Genomic DNA, 21255 nt, shown 5'->3' on the forward strand with positions numbered 1-21255 from the left:
ATTGACTTGAGTTCAGCCAAAAGTTAACTTTCTTTGTAACTCCCTGTATTTCATCTCTAATCTTTGTTGGATTCCCTTTCAATATTAAGGATCTTACTCATAATAACAATGAAAATTTGAATTTCATCTTCTCCAGAAAATCTTTTTATTTTAGTTTTTCTGACTTTGCCAGCTGATTTTACTTTCCCCATATCTGTCTTTGTCTCTGTTTCTGTCCCTATCTTGGTGTGTGTGTGTGTGTGTGTGTGTGTGTGTGTGTGTGTGTGTGTATCTCGATATCTCTTTACATCTTTAGTTTCTTCTTCTATCTCTGAGTTGTTTTGTTTTTCTGTCTCTGTTGTGTGTGTGTTACAGAAACAAACCAAGTAGAGTTAAAAATTAAAAGGAAAATAATTCACTAGATAATAATCTTTGTAGCCAATCTCTGATAATGGTCTCCCATCCAAGGTATATAAGAATGAGAGTCATTTCCCAATTGACAATGATCACTGTCAATTCTGAAAGAAAGACACTTGGGCTTTTCAACATATGTCAGTAGATGCAAGAAAAATACCCTAAATTACAAATAATTAAAGAAATGCAAATTAAAACAACTGAGTTTCCACATCATACCCATTAGAAGGTTATGGAGGAGGAGAAAAAAGGAAAAATGCAAAGTTTGGAGGGATTGTGGGGAAAAACAGGTGCACCAGTGTATTATTATTTGTTATGAATTGGTATAGTCATTTTGAAAAGCAATTTGGAATTATGTCCATGTTGTGTCATTCAGTTATACCTCTTTTAAACCTATGCTCTAGAGATAAAATAAAAAGCAGAAAAAAACCCATTTGTAAAAAAAAAAAAAGTTACTCAGAGAATCTCTCTCTCTCTCTCTCTCTCTCTCTCTCTCTCTCTCTCTCTTTTTCTCTCTCTACTTCCTCTTTCTGTCTGTCTGTCTCTGTCTCTGTCTCTAAGTGTCAAAGAATTGGAAAGAAAAGAGGTGTTAGCCAGTTGGGGGAATGACTAAGAAATTGTGGCATTTAATGTTATTAAAAATACAAATATGCTATAGAAATGGCAAAAGAGATGAGTTCAGAGATACCCAGGAAGACTTCTATGAATTAATGAATAGTGAAGTAGGCAGAATGAGGAGAATAATTTCTACAACAACAACAACATATAGGTAAACAATTTTCAAAGACTTAATAGCTCTGATTAATAAAATAGTCATCCATGATTTTAGAGGTCTGATGATGACGACTAGTGATACCTACCTCCTGGCATGGAAGTGATGGATTCAAGATGCCAAATGAAAAATGCATTTTCAGACATGGCCAAGGTGAGAAATTGTTTTACTTGACTATGCATATTTTTTATGAGGTTTTGGTTTTCTTTTCGGTTTTCTTTTTCTTTTAAACTGGGAGTGGGGATGGAATGGGAAGGAAAGAAAATAATGTTTGTCATTTGAAAAATAAAATAAATGGAAAAAAATTCAAGCTTGAATTTTGGTTAGCTTTACTAACCTTGTCAGGGTTCACTTCATCAAAGATGATAAATGGTTCTGAAGGAAGGATTATGCCCTGGAGGTATTTCTGAGTAACCAACAGAAACATTTATAGTGTGTTAATATTTAAATGGCTTCTATTAAACCCTAAAAAAATAGCATTTCTCTAACTTTAAATTGTAGGAAGGCTGCATGTTCAGCATGAAGACTACAATTTATTAATCTTCCTGTCATTTTAAAATTCCATTACAATCGCATTATAATTATGGTGATTATATTTCAAAATTTGATTCTAATCCTATGAAATATAAGTTAGATTTTACCTCCATGTTAATTGCACTATTAAATATTTCAAATTACAACTTCAAGACTAAAGTACTTTGTCAAGCTGAAATTCACCAAAATGAAACAAAGATGAATAAACAGGAAGTTTTTCAAAACATTGCTCAAACTTGTCAAAAGTAAAAATACTGCCTCCTCCCATCCCTACTCTCTTCTTATTCTTGGATAACATATGAGGGAAGTAAATTAAGTGATCAAATTTTCAAGTAGGGAATTGAGTTTATAAACCAATGACTATGATTTTTTTTTTCCTGGCAAAATTCTAGAATATTTCATTAAAGAGGAAGTTCTTTAGAAAAGGGAGCAGTGGTCATGCAGAGCCATTGTAACTTAAAATCCAACAAATCTTGCCAAACTAACCTCGTTTCTTTTTCTGACAGGGTTTAGAAAGTTTTCTTGGGAAACTTTTGTAAGAATTAACCTGGATTTTATCAAACATTTGATAAAGTTTTCTTATTATACTTTTGGAAAAGACAGAAAGAAGAAGGCTATATTATAATAGTGTTAAGTGCATTAATGATGGTTGAATGGACAAATAAAACAAGTAGTGACTTGAAGGTTTTATGTCAATTTGGAAGAAATGGAATGTCCTAGAAATCTTGACTTGGTACTAGGCCTTTAAATAATTGTATAAATAATTTGGATAATGGCATAAAAATCAAAGCACATCTATTACATTTTCCTGTAACAGAGGTGAAAGGGATAATGAATACATTACATGATAGAAGAAGAAATAGAATTATTTTGCTTATAGAAAGAACAGGTAGTCAATGATGTGAAAAGCACCAGAAAGGTAAAGGAGGATAAGGACTGAAAAAGGTACATCTAATTAGATAATTAGGAGGTTACTTGTTATTATAAGGATGACAATTTTAGCAGATTTTACCTGGAGCAGAAACACGATTTCATTCTGGAAGAGTTTAAGTACTGAAGGAAGTAGAAACACCATGTGTAGTCAACCTTCTCAAGAAATTTAGCTATCAACATGAGGAGATAGAAGGTATAGTACCTGGGTTGTCACAAAAAAGTCAAAATGATCGGGAAGACGTGAGCTTAATTTTAAGCAGCTGGGAAGAAGTCACTGGAGGAGTTGAGAAAAGGTAGGTACAAGGTCTGTGAGAATGAAGGAGGGAATCATATCTATCATGGATACAAATAGAAAGTTTATAGTAAATGAGGAATCAGGAGAGATTTTCTTTTGTTGAAGAAAAAAGAGACATAAGGTTGTTAAAAATGAGGAATAAAATAGAGAAACTAAAATTATTCATTCAATTTAACAAAATTATTAATGCCTTCTATATGCAAAGCATCACAGATTGTTGAATATGCTGAATGACTTCAGTCTTTTCAGTAAAGTAGTACTATAGAGTACTGAACTCTTGAAAGGTACAGTGGGTGATTAATGAAAAAAAAGAAAAGTTTTGGACATTGCAGACAATTAGGAAATAATAATATTTCTTTATATCACTTTCCTAATCAAAAGTCTTTTAAGACTGCATTATAATTTCCCATCTCCACGCTTATTCACACTGTTTCCTCTACCTAAAATTGTCTTTCCTAGCTTCACTTATCAATCAAAGTCTAGTTCAAATGCTATAAAAATCCAGTAAACAAACATCTCAACATTAAAAATAATCTCTTCCATTTTCCTATAATAGTTTTTAAAAATTTGTGTGCATGTGTTATCTCTATCTTGTCCAACTTCCCCCCAAGCACTTTCCCATCCCCACAAACAAAGAAAATCAATTCCTCAAAATAGGAACCATGACTTTTTCATCTTTGAATCTACCAAAGCAGTCGCACCAAACTCAAATTGAAATGATACCTGCTAGCCACATGTTGACTTAGAAAATCACAAATTAACACTATCACTGTTGAACTGTATTTTTATTTCTTTTATTAAACATTTCCCAATTACATTTTAATCTGATTTGTGCAGCACTAAGGAGTTTTATGGGCCGTTTGCTACTCCTGAAGGACTCTGAGATTGACATCCTGATACTACAGCACCTGGGGCCATGCTTTGAATATAGTAGGTATGTACTAAATATTCATGGTTGTTGTATAGGCAATTCTAGCATTAGGATACAAGCTGAACTAGATGTCTCCTATGATCTTTAAGATATATATAACACTGTCCTCATGAAATGCTACCTTTTTTTTTTTTTTTTTTTTTAAATAAAAGGCACACTCCCAGTGGAAAATAGATGGCCCAGTGAATAGATCATTGAGCTTGGAATTAGAAACTCATCTTCATGAATTCAAATCTAGCCCCAGACATGTACTAGCTGTGTGCCTCTGAGCAAGTAATTTAACCATGTTTGTTTCAGTTTGCTTATCTATAAAATAAGCTAGAGATGAAATGGCAAACCCACTCTTCTATCCTTGCCAAGAAAACTTTTTCCTTAGAATAGCTCCACTGTTTTCCATCTCATCTCTCTTTCAAAAACAAACAAACAAACAAACAAAAAACAAATAAACCAGATCTCAGTTTCAATAAGAAAGCAGTGTCTTTGTTTGGGAATATACTCCCAGAAAAGCAGAAAGATGACAGATAATTTCAATGGCTAAGTTAACAGCCAACAAAAAGATAAAAGCCTAGCATTTAATCATTCTAGGTGGCTCTGACAAATAAGCAATGATTAAATTCATGTGTCCTCTTGTTTTCTTGTTGGGAAGATCTACAATGCAAATATTAATTAACTTGAGGACAGGGGGAAAAACTCCCAATTCTGTTAGTTCTGAGGGCTAAAAATAATTGAGGGACAATCTCCACTTCTGATTGATGTCATGTCAAGAAAGAGACAGAGAATGACAAATTATATTTCTGAAGACTCTGTGGGATCCTATCTGCCTTGCCTTAATTTAGTAAAAACCAGTAATATCAAATCCTACTCAACTGTGCATTGTTACATTCATTTCTTAAGACAGAAAGACAGAGGTACTACAAAGCAATATCCTGTTGAGTCAACCCTACTTTCTTTGTTACCTAAATGCAGGAGATTTATGCTTGTGCTCCATTTAATTCCCATTTTTTTTTCAATTATGGATCAAAAAAGTGTGATTCAATCAAATAACAAAAACTGTATGTATCTGAGCATATGAGTATGTATATGTATATATATATATATATACATATATACAGGCATACCCATATATGTATATGTATGTGCGTGTGTATATATGTATATATATATATAATTTTGATGTGAGCCAACAATCTCTCTCTCTCGATATCTATCTAGATATCTATCTATATCTATAAATATAGCTAGAGAGAGAGAGAGAGAGAGGGAGGGAGGGAGAGAGGGAGGGAGAGAGAGGTTGTTGACTCACACCAAAATGATTACAATAATTAGGAATCTAATTATATATTTTTAAAACTTTGTGTTGTATGTATGTGTATATATTTTTTCTCATTAATCCTACAACAACCTGTAAGATTAATACTATGGATATTATCATCTCCATTTTACAGATAAAGAATCTGGGATCCAAAGAGATTAAATGAGTTGTTTCTGATCAAATATCAAACATGTATAAGAAGTAGCATAGGAACCCATGTTGTCTTCATTCCAACTCCAGCATTAATAATAAGAATATAAAAATAAGCATAATACTTATGTTGTGCTTTAAGGTTTGCAAAATATTTCAAGAGTATTATCTCATTTGAACCTTACAATAATTTTGGGATGTAGGTGCTATTATCATCATCTCAATTTTAGAGTAAATGAAATTGAGACAGAGGTCATCTGAATTTCTCAAGATTACCCTGTGCTAGTATGCGTCCAAGACTGAATTTGAACAAAAATCTTGGCACCAGGTTCAGTGTACTGTGAACTATAGTGCCTTCTAACTACATTCTCTATACTCTGTCACTCTACCCTTCTAGTATCCCTGCAATGATGATTGCTGCTGACATTTATTTAGAATTTTAAAATTTATAAATAGCTCTGACTGAACTTTTATTGCACTGCTCTGATGATCATTGAGAGGCATAGAGTTCTGGGCCAAAGTCAGGAAGACCTGTTTTGAGTCCCATATTTGATATTACTAGCAATTTGCATGACTGTTTGGCAAGTCACACAATCTTTCTGAGGTTCAGCTTCCTTAACTGTCAATATCTATAGTTCCTACTTCAAAGGTCGTTATGGAGCTCAGTTGAAACAATAAGTATAAAATATTATTAAAGCATCCTTGGCCATTATTATTATTTCCATGTTGCAGATGAGGAATCTGGGGGTCAGTGAAGAGAAATGTCCTAAATCATAAACTACTAGGTAACCAGTAGCTGGGATTTGAATTCCTATTGTTCAGTTATTCAATTATGTCTGATTCTTTATGAATCCATTTGAGGTTTTTTGGCAAAGATATTGGAATGGTTTGCCATTTCTTTCTCTAATTAAGGTAAACAAAGATTAAGTGACAGGTCCAAAGTCACATGGCTAATAAATGTCTAAGACCAGATTAACCCAGATCACCCTGATTCCAGGTCTAGTGACAGTCTATCCATTGAACCACCTAGTTGCCTCAACTTTGAACTCTTCCAACAATAATTCAAAACCTAAGGAAGACTAAAATTACAGCATTAAAAACTATTATTTTATTAAACCAAGAAGGAATATCAAACATTTCCTTTTAGAATTTTTGATAGGGATAATTTGCCAAATATTTATACAGAATCTGGGAATCCCATATCTACAAAGGATTTTTAGAAATTATCTAGTTTGATGTCCAGAAATGAGGCCCCAGAGCATAAATGACTTGATCATTCAACTAATAAATAACAGAGCTGGAATTTTACCTCCATATACAATGCTCTTCCTATTATTCCTTATTTATAAAATACAGCAATGAGAAGTGTTAAACGTTGAATAATGTAAAACCCCCTCATCCCCTAATTTAAAAAAAAAAAAGCAATTTCTTGTTGACAAGACAATAGGAAAGCAGCAAATTATTTTGTATCAAGGGTGAAGTCTAAGAATTGGTCTTTTTCCATCTTCTACCATTCCTACATTTTGCTATTTTCATTCACCTTCCTCCTATTGTTAGTTCTACCACTGAAGGATAGACATTATAAGAAAGGTTTCTTCTCAGTGACTTTCTGAGGTTCTTTGAATGGCTTTCACAGCACCATTTATGAGAGTTATGTTCAGTGCCCAGAACTAAATTATGGACCATTATTATTATTCATTTGGCTTAACTTCATTTCTGATATTCCATTCATCTATCATATGGACTTGGTCCATGTCTTCAAGTGCTGAAATCCTTGTTTCTTTCAAGGCCGGGCTCAGGTATCACTCTTCAGCATGGACTTGCATGATTCTCCCAAGTAGAAATGTTCCCTCCAACCTGTATTTCTCATGTATCTCTCTTTGACCTTGCCTATTAATTTATTTTACCTAGGTGGCAAAAGGGACAGAGTTTGGGACTTAGAGTCAGAAAAGATTTGAGTTCAGTCCTGCTTGAGACAATTTCCAGCTGGATGACCATGACGAAGCCTGTTAACCTCTCTGTTTCTTAGTTTCTTCATCTGTAAAATGGGGATAATAAATATCACTTACATCAAGGAAATGTTGTGAGATTCAAATGAGTTGGCTTATGGAAAATCTTAACTTAAAGAACTATATGAAAACTAATCATTATTTTATTATAATGCTATCTGTTCATATCTTAGCTCCCATTAGAGTATAAGATCCTTAATGAAAGGGTAATGCCTTTCAAACTTTTCATATCTCTGTATCTTTAATACTAATACAATTTTGACTCATAATGGCCACTTCATAAATGTTGCATAGCATTAAGTTTCTCCATTGGCACATTAATACCAATCAGTAGATATAGAAAATTCCACAAGTTTGGCCTTCTTGGTAAAACTTTTCTAAAATATGAGAATAGTTGTAAATTTATAGGTAACCCTTCCTTTGAGCAGTCTGCTTAGGAGAATAGAATTCATTCTACTTTATATAATCATTATAAATAGCATGAGAGAATGTCTGCCTCTATATTCCTCAAACATTTTAATTCTGAGCTTTAAATGCAAACAAATAACTAAATATATGGGAATTTAGTACACAGGCCCTATGTTAACCTAGTCCTCAGATTGAGAAAAGATCATAGGACAAAAATTTAGCTTCAAGAATTACAGTAAGTTGCATAAAATAAAGATACATTACTAAACTGGATTTTGTCTATTATTCAGACTGAACTATTATTCAAACTAAAGTCTAATCTCTTACCTTATGATTAATAAGAGCTCGGAAGGTCTCATTGTTGTTGACTAGTAAGCACCATTGTGGTAATGAATTAAGTACTATTTGTAGTAATTTGGCTAATCTTCTCTTTCTCAGTGCTACCTTTCCATAAGTTGAAACAAAATGGATTAGTGTTTAACCCATAGTCTGAGAGGCATAGACAAATCACATCTATCTTGAGGCAATAATAAAAGAAAAAGTTGATCAAATGGAGCACATTCCAGGATGCATATAGACATAAAATATCGAAGAAGAAATAGAAGACTGATGGAAAATGTCTTTATGGTGCCATTTCTCCTCCCGCCCTGCTCCCATCATAGACTTTTAGATTAGTCAGTCTTTTTCTGTATTCTTAAAATCACAGGTGGAAACTTTCATTTCTCTGGCTGTGGTTGGGATTCATATCAACAATCACCTCCTGCCTAAATATACCAAATCACTCAGGAATTGTCAGACCATAATTGAACTATGAAAGTTAATATGTATTTCCAACAATAAAATTCTCTTCAACTCCCAGTACTACCAAACAAGACAACCATGAAGCAGAAACAAAATATTTATTGCTTTTTCTGTTGGCCTCATTTTTTGTTTGTTTTGAACCTTGTGGTGTATGTTTTTTTTACCATGGAAATAAAATTATCATTGATAGGTAGAAGATAATCTTCAAAATCTCCAGTATCAGTCTAAAAAGTTAGTTATATTTAATTATATATTTAAAGTCATCATATATTTTCGAGGCATTTTCTTTTTAAAGTAATCTTATACACTAAATCATAATATCACAAATTATGAGCCACAAGAGAACAAAGAGGTCATTCAATCCAACCCATATGTGAACTGCTTTGTGTATCAGTTTTGACAAATGGACATATAGTTCCTGTTTAAAGACTCTAAGAGATGAAATCACATTAAACTAGTGATTCATTTCATTTCTGGAAGGGACAGACCATTCCAGACACTGTTCTCTATTTCTGCTCTTGCCTCAACATTGTTGCTAAGATACATCATTCAGAAATTAATTTAATAGGGAAAAGTACCATAGTTTGGTAGATATAGCACTAGTTTTGATCTGAGAAAACGTGTGTTCAAATTCGGATTCCGCTATTTAGTATCTCTGCAAATTTTTTGCTCACCTCCTTTTGTTTAATTATTTTTAAACAAAGTCACTCCTAAGATTCCTCTAATTTTAGCCCCTATGATATTCTAGGTATGATATGAACAGGGACTTTGCCCAATGGGGCAGAGTATGCATTTCCTGGACACTATGATACTTTGATTAATGTAATCTTAAGTTTTAGGTGTCCCACTGGCTTAAATTGAGATTATAGCGATTACTTTTCACATGATTGATTGATTTTCATGGTCCTGTGGCATCACTGATTTTGTTTTTTAGGAATTGCAGGAATTCATGTCATAAATGTGATATATAATTACATATAATAGACTAACAAAATATCTGAAAAATCAAAATTATGGATGAACTAAGGTCATGGAAAGACATATTTTATGATTAAGTATCACATTAAGACAATTTCAGTTAAAAGCACCCTCATTTACCACATATAACAGACTAACAAAATATCTGAAAAATCAAAATTATGGATGAACTAAGGGCATGGAAAGACATATTTTATGATTAAATATCTCAGAAAGACAATTTCAGTTAAAAGCACCCTCATCTACCATCTACTCCAACCTATTATCTCCCACTCTAATCTTCTGTATTATATATGCTTTGACAAGATATTTCCTTCAAAACCTCTGAGAGGAGTAACAGAAGTGATTGAGCCTGTACAGTATGCTTGGTTGAAAATAGTCTCCACATAGAATTTGGAGCATGAACATATTTTCTGTAACTAGTTGTAGGAGTCTAGCTATGGGGTAAGGACATTCAAATAACACTAAGTAGCCAAGATGATTACTGGTCTGTCTTTTTTTGCCTGGTTGTATTCAAGGGAAGAGATAAGGACTAAACCTTCAGTGGAAGAACGGCATCAGGCCTCCACATAGAGTGTATATAATCCAGGAATTTATAATGGTTTTACTTCTGTCTCTGCTGTGATTTTCTGATCTCAAGTGAAGGAAATTGAAGATGACAATAAATTTGTGAGCTTTGAAAGATTATAAAAGTGAACCACCACAAATCTGGGAATTGGAATTTCTGTCAGGATTTGGCAGAAATTACATCCTGAACTGTAAAATCCCAAATGACCTTCCTAGATTAATCCAGCAGTAGCAAAAATTCAGAATAATCCATCCACTGATTATCCAACATTTGGAAGTGAATTTGGTGGGACTAATGATACATAATAATTACTTTAATTATGAATCTACTATCTCTAGAGACAGATGTTAATAGAAAGATTGCACATTCAAAAATTTTGTTTTGTTTTTGGGTTGGGAAGTAATATTTATAATTTCTTGCTCTATCAATGAAGTAACTATTCCTTTATAATAGTTAATTCACATTGTATAGTTATATAGAACTAATGAGTGGGAAGGAAAGTGGGTAAAGGAGTAGAAAGGCACAGAAGAATGGAGTCTATGATGTTATCATCATAAAAATATACTCTTTCAAATTAGACATGGAACTCTGAAAAGGAACTAATTTATCTGACTTTCCATTTAATCTGAAAGAATAAATCCTGAGTTTGACTACAATGAGAATCTCTGTTTACAGAGACAATCTCTTTCCTTTTAGATAGTTTTCTTATAAAGTTATTTCTCACACCAAGACTAAAATTTCTCTTTTTCAACTGATCAACCTCTATCAACTCCAGTCTATTACTCTGCATCCCAAGACAAGCAGAGAAAGTCTTTAAATACTTGGGTAGATATAATTTGTCCCCTCAACCTATTTTCCACAGTTCCTTCACCAGTCTGATTGTCTTTATCTGAATGCTCTCCAGGTTATCATTGATTTACCTTTAATGTGCCACTGTAAAATAAACACAACAAATAAACAACATAATAGTGCAGAATTTAATGGAACAATCCTCTAATTCTTGGAAACTATCCCTTTCTTAACACAATCCTAGTTCTTATTGGCTAGCATATCAAACTATGAATTTATATTGAGTATACAGTTCACTTATTTCCCTAGACCTTTTCCAGAAAGACAAACAACTTTCTAACCATACCTTCTCAATTCTGTGATTGTGAAATCAAAATTTTAAATCCAAGTTTAAACTCTTATATTTACTCCATTATCCCATGGATTAGTTATTCTTGTGTTATAGTTATAATAGTAATAATATTTAGCATTTATATAGCATGTGATATATGCCAGACACTGTTCTAAGCACTTTACAAATTATATCTCATTTGATCCTCACAAGAACCCTGGATTGCTTATTATTGTAGTCATTTTTCATTCAAATCTGACTCTTTGTGATCATATTATAATGATTTGCTTTTTCCTTTTCCAGTTTACTTTACAGATGAGAAAACTGTGGCAAACAGGATTAAATGATTTGCCCAGGCTCATATACCTACTAAGTGTAAGAGGCCATATTTGAATTTGGATCTTCCTGGCTCCAGACTCAGCACTCTATCCACTGTACCACCTAGGATGGTGGGTGCTATTTTAATCTTCACCTTATAGTTGAGAAAACAGACAGGCAGAAGTGGCTTGCCCAACAAGTCTGAATTTGAACTCGATTCTTCCTGACTACAGACCCAGCACTGTGTCACAGCTGCCTCAGTAATTAATTAAGTGTATTTGTCATGTGTGCCTTTATCCAATTCACCAAAAAATGCTGTGTAGCACAAGATCATCACTGTAAATGCTTGGAAAATTTCATTGGAGAATTCTCTTTCCAGGTGACATTGAACCATTAGTGCCTTCTCTTTTTCTCCCCAAGACACAGTCAGTTCAGAAATCATTTGAATGTACTTTTTCCTCTCCTAGCCCATGTTTCTACATGTTTCAATAAGACTAGCAGAATATATTTTGTCAAATGTTTTCTAGAAAACTTGGTAAGAAAAAATAATTGATGTACAACATTAACTTTATTGGATAGACTAATAAAATACTGGCAAGGAAGGAAATGATGTTGATCAAGCAAGTACCTATTCTAGTGTAATGCCGGAGAAACTGAGGCAGGAGAGAGATTAGAGAGTTTTCAATAGTTTATTAATTGGAGAGTATAATTGACTGGACAGGACTCTCGTCTCAAATTATCCAGTCAGATAGAGATAAAGATATACTGGAACCAAGGAATCCATGTTGGTCCCAGGGCTATCATCTCAAAGAATGAAGCAAAGAATAAGAGTGGCCCCCTCCTTTAAATAACCCTAGAGACAAAGACCCCCAAAAAAGGCGGGAAGGCTTCTGTCAGGTTGGGGGGAGACCATAACTCCTAAAAGCCCAGAGGCAGGATGTCTGAATACCCAGAGATAAAGATGTCAGTGAGGTATCTTGGAATATTTTAGAGGGATATTGTAAATTCTTGAGGACAGGGGATCTGCTCTCTTGTTTATCTTGCTAGCAATATATAACCTATAGAGTAAACGGTTCCCAGTCTTAATGGACTAGAGTGGGTTTTTACGACTAAGGGGATGGTTAGGGAGACTGAGATAAGGGAAACTCGTGCAGGGCAACCAAGTCAGAACAGTTAAAGAGAACTGAGGCATAACACTAGCTCATTGAAGTGACATTTTCTTTTCCTTTTCCAGGTGTTTACTAACCATCTCTTTAAGAACATTCCAGAATTTTGGCAGGAATTGACAACTTATTGACCTATATAGTTTGCAGTGTCCTTTCTCTTTCCATTTTTGAAAATCAGGACATTTGTCCTTTTCTAGATCTTTGTTCCCTCTCTACTCTACTATCTCTATAATCTTTCTAATATTACTGTTAGTATCTCAATCATCAGATTCACTGATTATTTCAGTACTAGTAAATGATGCCATACATCTGAAGCAATTAATAAATTGACAACTTGTCAAATTTATCAAAATCTTATTCTGTTATTCCCTGAGTTTGGTACTTCTATGTAATAACATTAATAATAATATTTATATATTATCTACTATATGTGTAAAGATGCAGCTAGATGGCATAGTAGATAAAGTCAGATGTAGCATTAAGAAAACTCATCTTCTTGAGTTCAAATTTGGCTTCAGACACTATTTAGGTAATCTGGGGTAAATTACTTAATCCTGTTTGCTTTAGTTTCCTCATTTGTAAAATGAGTTGAAAAAAAAAAATAGCAAACTATTCCAATATCAGGGTCATAAAAAGTTGGACATGAATGAGAAAATTGATGGAAAAAATATTCAACAACAACATGTGTACTATCTTCTTATTTTTCTTGGATAATTATTCCCTATTAACTCCATTTTTCAATCCTTTCTGACAAAAAGTTATGGTTCTTGGGAAAAGATATAAAATGTAAAATATTCTATTCTTCCATCGTTTCATTATTTCTGTTCAGTGGATCTATCACTTCTTTTACCTTTATCCCTCATCATGTAATTAAAGAAATCATTTTTCATTGTTCTTAGGTTACATTGTGATGTATAGCTTATTCTGAATCAGAGAATATCTCAAACAATTTTTATGGTACAACCACATGTTTTGCAGTTATATTCTATTATCTGTTCTTGTTTTCATCATTACATGAATCTGTTAAATATATAAAATGGCTTCTGGGTTCCCTATGCCATCATATCAGTCTGTTTAGGAAACACCCATTTTTCTTCACCAGAATTATTTCTATTTTTAAAAATGCCCTAAATCACTATTAATCCCTATTAGACTGGTCATCATGAAAGAAAAGGAAAATTACAAATGTTAGATGAGATGCGAAAAAATCAATACACTAGTGCATTGTTGGTGCATTTGTGAATTGGTTCAACTATTCTGGAGAACAATTTGGAACTATGACTGAAGGACTATAAAACTAGATGTACTCTTTGACCCAGCAATGCCACTACTTGATCTGTAATAAAAGAGATCAAAGGAAAAGGAAAAGAACCTATATGTGCAAAAATATTTATAGTAAGCTCTTTTTGTGCTGGCAAAAGAAACTGAGAGGATGCCCATCAATTGAATAACTGAACAAGTATATGGTATATGAAATAGGCCATTTCTTATTGTATTCAAGTTCAGTGTTGTTGCCTGTACCTTCTCCCAGTGTACTTCTTACCACTTTGGCAGATTCTTTATGGTGGAGAGATGGATTTTTCAAATTTGATTGTTTGTTAAATTGATTTTGTGTTGTTATCATTTAAACTTTTTAATATTTTGGTAGTGCATTTTCTATTTCTTTTAAAATTTTGCTTTTGCTAAGCATTGTAATTTGCCAGGCTCTGATATGACAATAGGCTCTAATATGATAATTCTTTATAATTTGTCAATTAATTACAACTCTAGCTTATTATTTTTATTTGATAATCTATGTATCCTTTATTAAAAAATCAGGCCAACTAAAATATATTTTATGTTAATCTTTTTAAAGCATCTATAAATTTTTCCATTTTATCTATTTTTCCTTTAATAAAAAATCTTTTGTTCTTATTTTGTTTTTGTTTTTTTAGTATTTAAATGTTCATGCTAAAATCATCCTCCCCACCCCCTGGTTCCTACCCTGTATATTTCTGGAGACTTTTTTTTCCTCTCTGAATACTGCTTTGATTGTAATTAATAAATGTTCATGAATTGATACATCCTTATTCTCTTTTACATTGTTTTTACTTTTAATACCTTTCTTAATTAACATGTCATTGTTTTCACTTAAGTACAAATATTTTGCTTATTCTCTCATTGTTATTTTATTGCACTAGGTTTATAAAGAGTATATTTTGCATTTATGCATTCCTTTTTAATTTTTTACGTATATTTTCTGTGTCATATCACCAAGCTTCTTTTCTTTTCTTTTTATAAATATATGTAAATTGTTGAGACACATTTAAATTCTTTAATGTTCCCAATAAGGAATTGTCAATAAATCTTTTTAGTGGAAACAATTTCTTTAGCGCCTATATTTTCTTTGATTTTTTTTTTTAAAAATTGTCTTATTCTGAAAGAAAGGTTCCATGGTATTATTTATGTTTTTCAGTAATTCTGTTAACTTTCTAAAGGATTTTAGATACTATTTCACTTTATACATCTATTTTTAGTATTAATATTTGTTCATTTCTCTATGGACCTTCAAAATCTAATGAGGTTTTCAAGTTTAACCCTCTTGATTTTTTGTTTTGCTTTGTCTGAAAACCACATCAAAACTTCTAAAAAATCATATGGCACATTTTTTAAGCTTCTTATTTTCATCTTATCTTTTTCATTCAACATTTTCATTCTTTCTACAGATTTTTAGGTGTTTTTGTTTATTTATTTGTTTTGTCCACTCCATTTCTCTTTTTCACTTTATTATCTGGTATATTCTAATCATATTTAAAATTTTAGTTATTGGATTTCTTTTTTCCTCTATTTACTTCATAATGGGTTTTTTGCCTTTATCTAAGTCAGTACTTTGTCCCTTATTATTAGTTAGCTGCATCTATTCTCATGTTTTGTAATCAACTCCAATTGTTCTTATCCAAGTTTTGTGGAATTTACTAAAATCACTGGTTTTTCTCCTAGTTTTTATTTAATTTGCTATTTCTACATCTCTTTTGCCCTTTTTCTGTCTAGTTAAATGGAATAGCTTGAAACTTTTTTCCCCCAAATCACATTATTTTTCTCTAATTTTTCACATCAAGTTTTCCTTTATCCTATTATGTTCATTATTTATCTTCTTTTATAGTTAATTATGAATTTTACTTTTTGATTCAAGGGGAATAGGTCTATTTGTTTCATTGACAAAATCAAATGTGCAGAATATAAGTTTTATGGCGATACTCAATTTCCTTTGCTTTATAGATTACACTGTTTCATTCTCTTCTCTGATTTCCTACATCACAAAAACTTGCTTTCTTTTCCTTCATATTTGAAGTACTGTTTCCCAAAATTTCTCCACTAAATGCCCTGCAATTTGAGAATGTTTTTGGGGACAATTCATGTATTATATTTAGCAGAGTTTTAAAAATAATTATATTTTTCCTATAGCAGAAGTTCTAGAGAGTTTTAAAAAATTCTTTATTCAAATATGGAAATTTTTCTAACTTGTTATATTTTTATGAGAAACCTATGATCCTTAAGATATTTGTAAATAAATGTATGAGCCTGGCTTTGTGACTTATACTTTTTTGGATTTTTTCCTTATTTTCAACATTTGGATAGTTGTAGCTGCTCTCAGAGTCTTTACTTCTCTTGAAGTGATCTCTTAGAGTGACTATTCATTTTATATTCAATGAAATTTACTCTACTGTTATGTTTTTTCTTTTTTTCAAATATGCAGTAAGGATTTTTATTTTTACCTCAAATACATTGTTAATTTATTCTTATAAAAGTTTAATTTTTTTAACTATTTTGCAATTTCATGCTTATGTTGCATAATCTTTGTGGCATATGCAAAAGGCTTTTTATTATCAGATAATTTTAATTGATTTTGCTTCATATAGTAACATTTATTTAAAGTGCATTTTTTTTTTTTGTGATTTCAGCCAATCCTCCTTTTGTTAAGATCTTCTCTATTGATTTGATTTTGAACTAGGTCCCTTAGATTTTTTTGGGGGGGGTTGCATTTTTGCTTCCATAATTGGTCTCCTGTATTCCCAGCCATTTGTTTCTGGATTCCCTTCTCATTTTAAAAATTTTCTCCCTTTTCCTCTAGGTTTGAGTCTGACTATACTTAATTGCTTTCTTTATTTGGAGAACATGATGATGAGACCACAAAGTGGCTCATCAGGGTTCCTGCTTACAATAATCTCTAATGGGGAAAGAATAGTTCCAGTTAGGTCTAAAATATCTTGTTTCTTCAATCATGGATATTCTTTCTTGTGTTTTCTATGTGATTTTTGGTTTTGGATTTGCTCTTCTCTCTGCATCATAACATACCTTATTGTATAAAAACAAAACAAAACAAACAAAAAAAAACATACCTTATTCCAGTTGGTTACCTTTACTTGACTGGGAAGAATCAGTGTTCCTGTCTTTTGTGTTACTGGGGCAAGATTCAAGCCAAGTCATTGCCATGACATGGAAAGGCTGTATAGCATGTATAGACATGAAAATGCCTGTATAGTCATAACAATAGGTAGCATTTCTAGAACACTTTAAGATTTGTGAAGTGCTTCATATATGCTATCTCATTGGATCCTCACAACCATTCTGGAAGATAGGGACTATTATTATCCCTGGGGCAGTTGAGGTCAAGTGACTTGTCCAGGGTCACACAACGAATTAAGTGTCTAAGGCAGGATTCAAGTTGAATTCTTCTTGATTCCCAGTTCATTAGCCTATCCTGTGTCTTCTAATTGCCTCATTGGGTCTTACAAGCCCATTTTTTAATTGAAACTCACAGTACCCTGAGTATTGAGTAGCTTGAGAGAAATGGGCATTGATTGGGCGCTGTAATATTATTTCATGGAGTTTTTACCTTGTTCAAAGTTTCTGTCTTAGCATCTTGTGGATTAGGCTGTAAACTACTATATATGATGTCTAATTTTTTTCAAATGGTTTGGGGTTGCTGAAAACAATTATGTTCTTGTATGGACAAGAATCCCAGTTTGATAAAACACAGGTTGGCTTTAATTCATATTATGAAGGGAGAATACTCATTTTGGTGAGGTCACAGGTTACCAAAGTATTGAAGTAAGTAGCAATTATGTGATATAACCCATTGCTGAATTTTTTCAAGATGCCTTTGGATATCTAATCTGTTAATATATAAGATAACCCTTTCAACTTGATACCATATAATATTTTGAAAAGCTGCAATCCATACTTTCATCCAAATTACTAATAAAAATTTTGGACAGAACATGACTAAGAACAGAATCTGTCTTTTTATATAAATTATATTTGGAAGCCAATATATTTGCTACTATTAAATCTTGTTTTGTTAATTTCTGTTCATTTGATATTTTTAGATTTTGGCTCTGTCATCCAATGCATTGTTTATTCCCCCCCAACTGGGAAGCAATAGACATTCAGTAAATATTTCTCAATCATTACATGATTGATGTTATACATTACTAATTGTACTTAATAAAGTGCAATTTTATGATATTGTAACCATTATGGCTAATTGGGAAAGTTCAGTATGATAATTATGCTGAAAAAAAGAAAATGTTTTTAAAAATCGATAAATCAATAAATGATCAAATAAAATTTAAAGAAACTAGATCTCTATCTTGTAGACATTAAGAAGTACTGGTGAATTTACCTTATTGCTTGAGTCTTCATTTGGGGATAGTTGAAAAAAACTCATGCTAACTGCTTTTTCCAAATGCTGCAGAATGAGGCGTAAGTAATGTACTGTTGAATCTTGCACCTCAGGAGAAAACAATCTGAATGGGACTTAAAACAATGAAAAGATAATGTTGAAATCATACAGCTCTAGAGTAACTCTGCTATAAAATAATAGCATTAAACTTCATTGAAAGAGGATGTACACTGCAGTAAATTAATTTTCAATTTCCATTCTTGAGTAAATTTGGTCAAGCATGATTTTCCAAAAAAAATAAATAAGAAAACTGCGTATTTTAGATTTTTTTTTTTTAAATTTGGGAATGGCTGACTACATTTTTGTATATGAATGCAATTGATACATTTAAACATAAGATAAGCTAATTCAAGCAAAGAAAACAGAATACTCTTATACATGACTAAAATGATGTTAAAAAATGAACAAAAAGTAGCTTAAGTCAGATTAGATGCAATGAGCAATACTTTTGAAAGATAAATGTAATATCCTTCTCTTCTCTGTAGAAAAGTAGAAGTTACAGAGATAGAAATGTACACATTGTCAGTATTTGGTATTTTGTGTTGGTTTGTTTTTCCTAACTGTTTTTCTTTTCTTCTTTAATTTGCTTTTCTTTTCAAAGAGAGTTATATAGGATGAAAGCATACAAGGATATGACTAGGGTATTAAAATCAATTAAAATATTTATTAAATCTATATATTATATATATAATATTGATATTTTATACAGTATTTATTGGGCAGCTAAGTGTCACAGTGGATAGAACATTAGGACTGGATTCAGGAAGACTTATCTTCATGAGCTCAAATCTAACCTCAGATACTTATTAGCCATGTGACTCTAGGCAAGTCACTTAATTCTCTTTGTCTCAGTTTTCTCATTTGTAAAATTAACTGAAGAAGAAAATGTCAATCCATAAGAGTATCTTTACCAAGAAAACCCCAAATAGTATCATGACATGTTTAAAAAGTGACTGAACTATAATATTTATTTAAAAAACTAGCATTTATTGGACCTTTATTTAGCCCTTATAATATAATATATAATAATAATAATAATAATATATAATAATAATAATATAATATATAATATAATAATATAATATAATAAGAGATTAGATTATGACATTCCAGAAAACAAATAGGATTACAATGAAGAATAGTCTACCCAGCAAAAGTGAGTATAATATTTAAGGGGAAATAAATATTTAATGGAATAGAAGACTTATAAGAATTATTGATAAAAAGGTCAGAACTGAATTTTAAAAAATGATGTTCAAACGCAAGAACTCAAGAGAACAATGCAAAGGTAAACGTGAAAGAATAATCATAAGGGACTAAAAAAGTTAAATTGCTTATATTCTTATATTCCAACATGGCAACATGATAGTTGTAACTCCTAAAAAGCTTTTATCATTAATTAAGGCAGTTAAATGGAATTTATATGGACAAAGACATGAATATGTCAATTATGTTAGAGTTATCTCTAAAAGAAGTGAAGGGATGAGAAAGAGATATGTACTGGGAGAAGGAAAGGAAAGATAGAATGAAGAACATTTTGTGCTATAAAAGAGACACACAGAAAGAACTTTTCTTTGGGGATAATGTGGAGGGGATAATGAGGGAGTGGCAGGCAGTTCTTAAATCTCAGTTTCATCAGGAGTTGTTTAAAGAGAAAAGAATAAACAAGCAATTGTGGATAAAAATATAAGTTACTGGAATGTTAAAGAATCAGTTCCACATTTATTAAGCCCATATAAAATATCATTAAACCTATATGATATACACATAATATTAGTATTACATTCAAAAGTACAAAAGCTGAGAGTGCAGATTAGAGGTAGCAATCAGCTAAACTCTCTCAATATTCCTTTCTAAACATCTTTAAAATAATGGCTAGAATGGCAAAGCTTACAAAAGGTCAGAGTGAGACATTTTTCTGGCCTAAGAAAATTTTGGTCAGCAGAAAAGTTATATGCCACCTTAATGGAAGAGCATGTGGCAGCAACAAATAGAGAAATAGGAGGGCAATGAATAAGTGGAAGGGTGGAAAGGAAGATAATACAATGGAGGATGGATAAAGGGAGGCATGCGTTAGAAACAAAATAGACTTTTGAGGAGGCATAGGATAAGAGAGACAAAAAAAACAGAAGAAAATGGGATAGAGAAAAATCATAATTGTGAATGTTAATGGGATGAGCTCACCCATAAAACAGTAGTAGAATGAATTTGAAACAGAATCCAGCAATATGTTCTTCAAAAGAGATGCATTTGAAACAGAAAGACATACTTAGAGTTAAAAAATAAAGGTTTGAAACAGAATTTAATACACTTCAACTAAAAGTTAGGAGTAGCAATCACCATCTCAGACAAAGCAAAAACAAAAATAATCCAAATTAGAAGAGATAACCAGGAAAACTATATTTTCTAAAAGTTACCATAAAAATGAAGTAGTATCAAAATTTTTTACAGCAGTTTCTCTGATAAAGGTCTTGTTTCTCACATATACAGAGAATGTGGTCAATTTTATACAAATAAGAGCCATTCTTTAATGTTCAGAGCATATGAATAGACAGCTTTCAGAAGAAGAAATCAAAGTTATCTATAATCATATAAAAAGGCTCTAAATCTCAATTAATTAGCAAAATGAAAATTAAAATAACTCTAAAGTATCACCCCATATTATAAATTTCAAATGCTAGAGGGGATGAGGGAAAACTAGGTAGACCTACAAATTGATGGTGGAATAATGAACTATTAGTGAGCTAGTCCAACCTTCTGGAGAACAATTTTGAACTTTGCCTACAAAGCTATAACACTGGGCATACCCTTTGACCTAGCAATACACTACTAGGTATGTGTT

At 32.0% G+C, this 21255-nt stretch overlaps 1 protein-coding gene across 7 annotated transcripts in view; it reads right to left on the reverse strand.

Annotated features, from left to right (window-relative positions):
- Window positions 1-21255, reverse strand: part of LOC100926624 — a 199215-nt gene that overhangs the window by 105201 nt on the left and 72759 nt on the right. For 4 of the 7 annotated variants that reach the window (XR_004230940.1, XR_004230941.1, XM_031946380.1 and 1 more), the window contains exons 5-6: window positions 18354-18487; window positions 1503-1571 (exon numbers count right to left, since the gene is read on the reverse strand). Coding sequence is in view for 3 of the 7 variants with exons in the window: in XM_031946380.1 (XP_031802240.1) it covers window positions 1503-1571; window positions 18354-18487 (203 nt within the window). In the remaining 4 variants the exon portion in view is untranslated. Of the gene's footprint in view, window positions 1-1353; window positions 1397-1502; window positions 1572-17067; window positions 17203-18353; window positions 18488-21255 lie in introns of those variants that run through there. The other 3 variants (XR_004230942.1, XR_004230943.1, XM_003759758.3) reach the window with 3 other exon arrangements.

This window comes from Sarcophilus harrisii, chromosome 1 (assembly GCF_902635505.1).
Source record: "Sarcophilus harrisii chromosome 1, mSarHar1.11, whole genome shotgun sequence".
In the NCBI taxonomy this organism is placed as follows: Eukaryota; Metazoa; Chordata; class Mammalia; order Dasyuromorphia; family Dasyuridae; genus Sarcophilus; species Sarcophilus harrisii.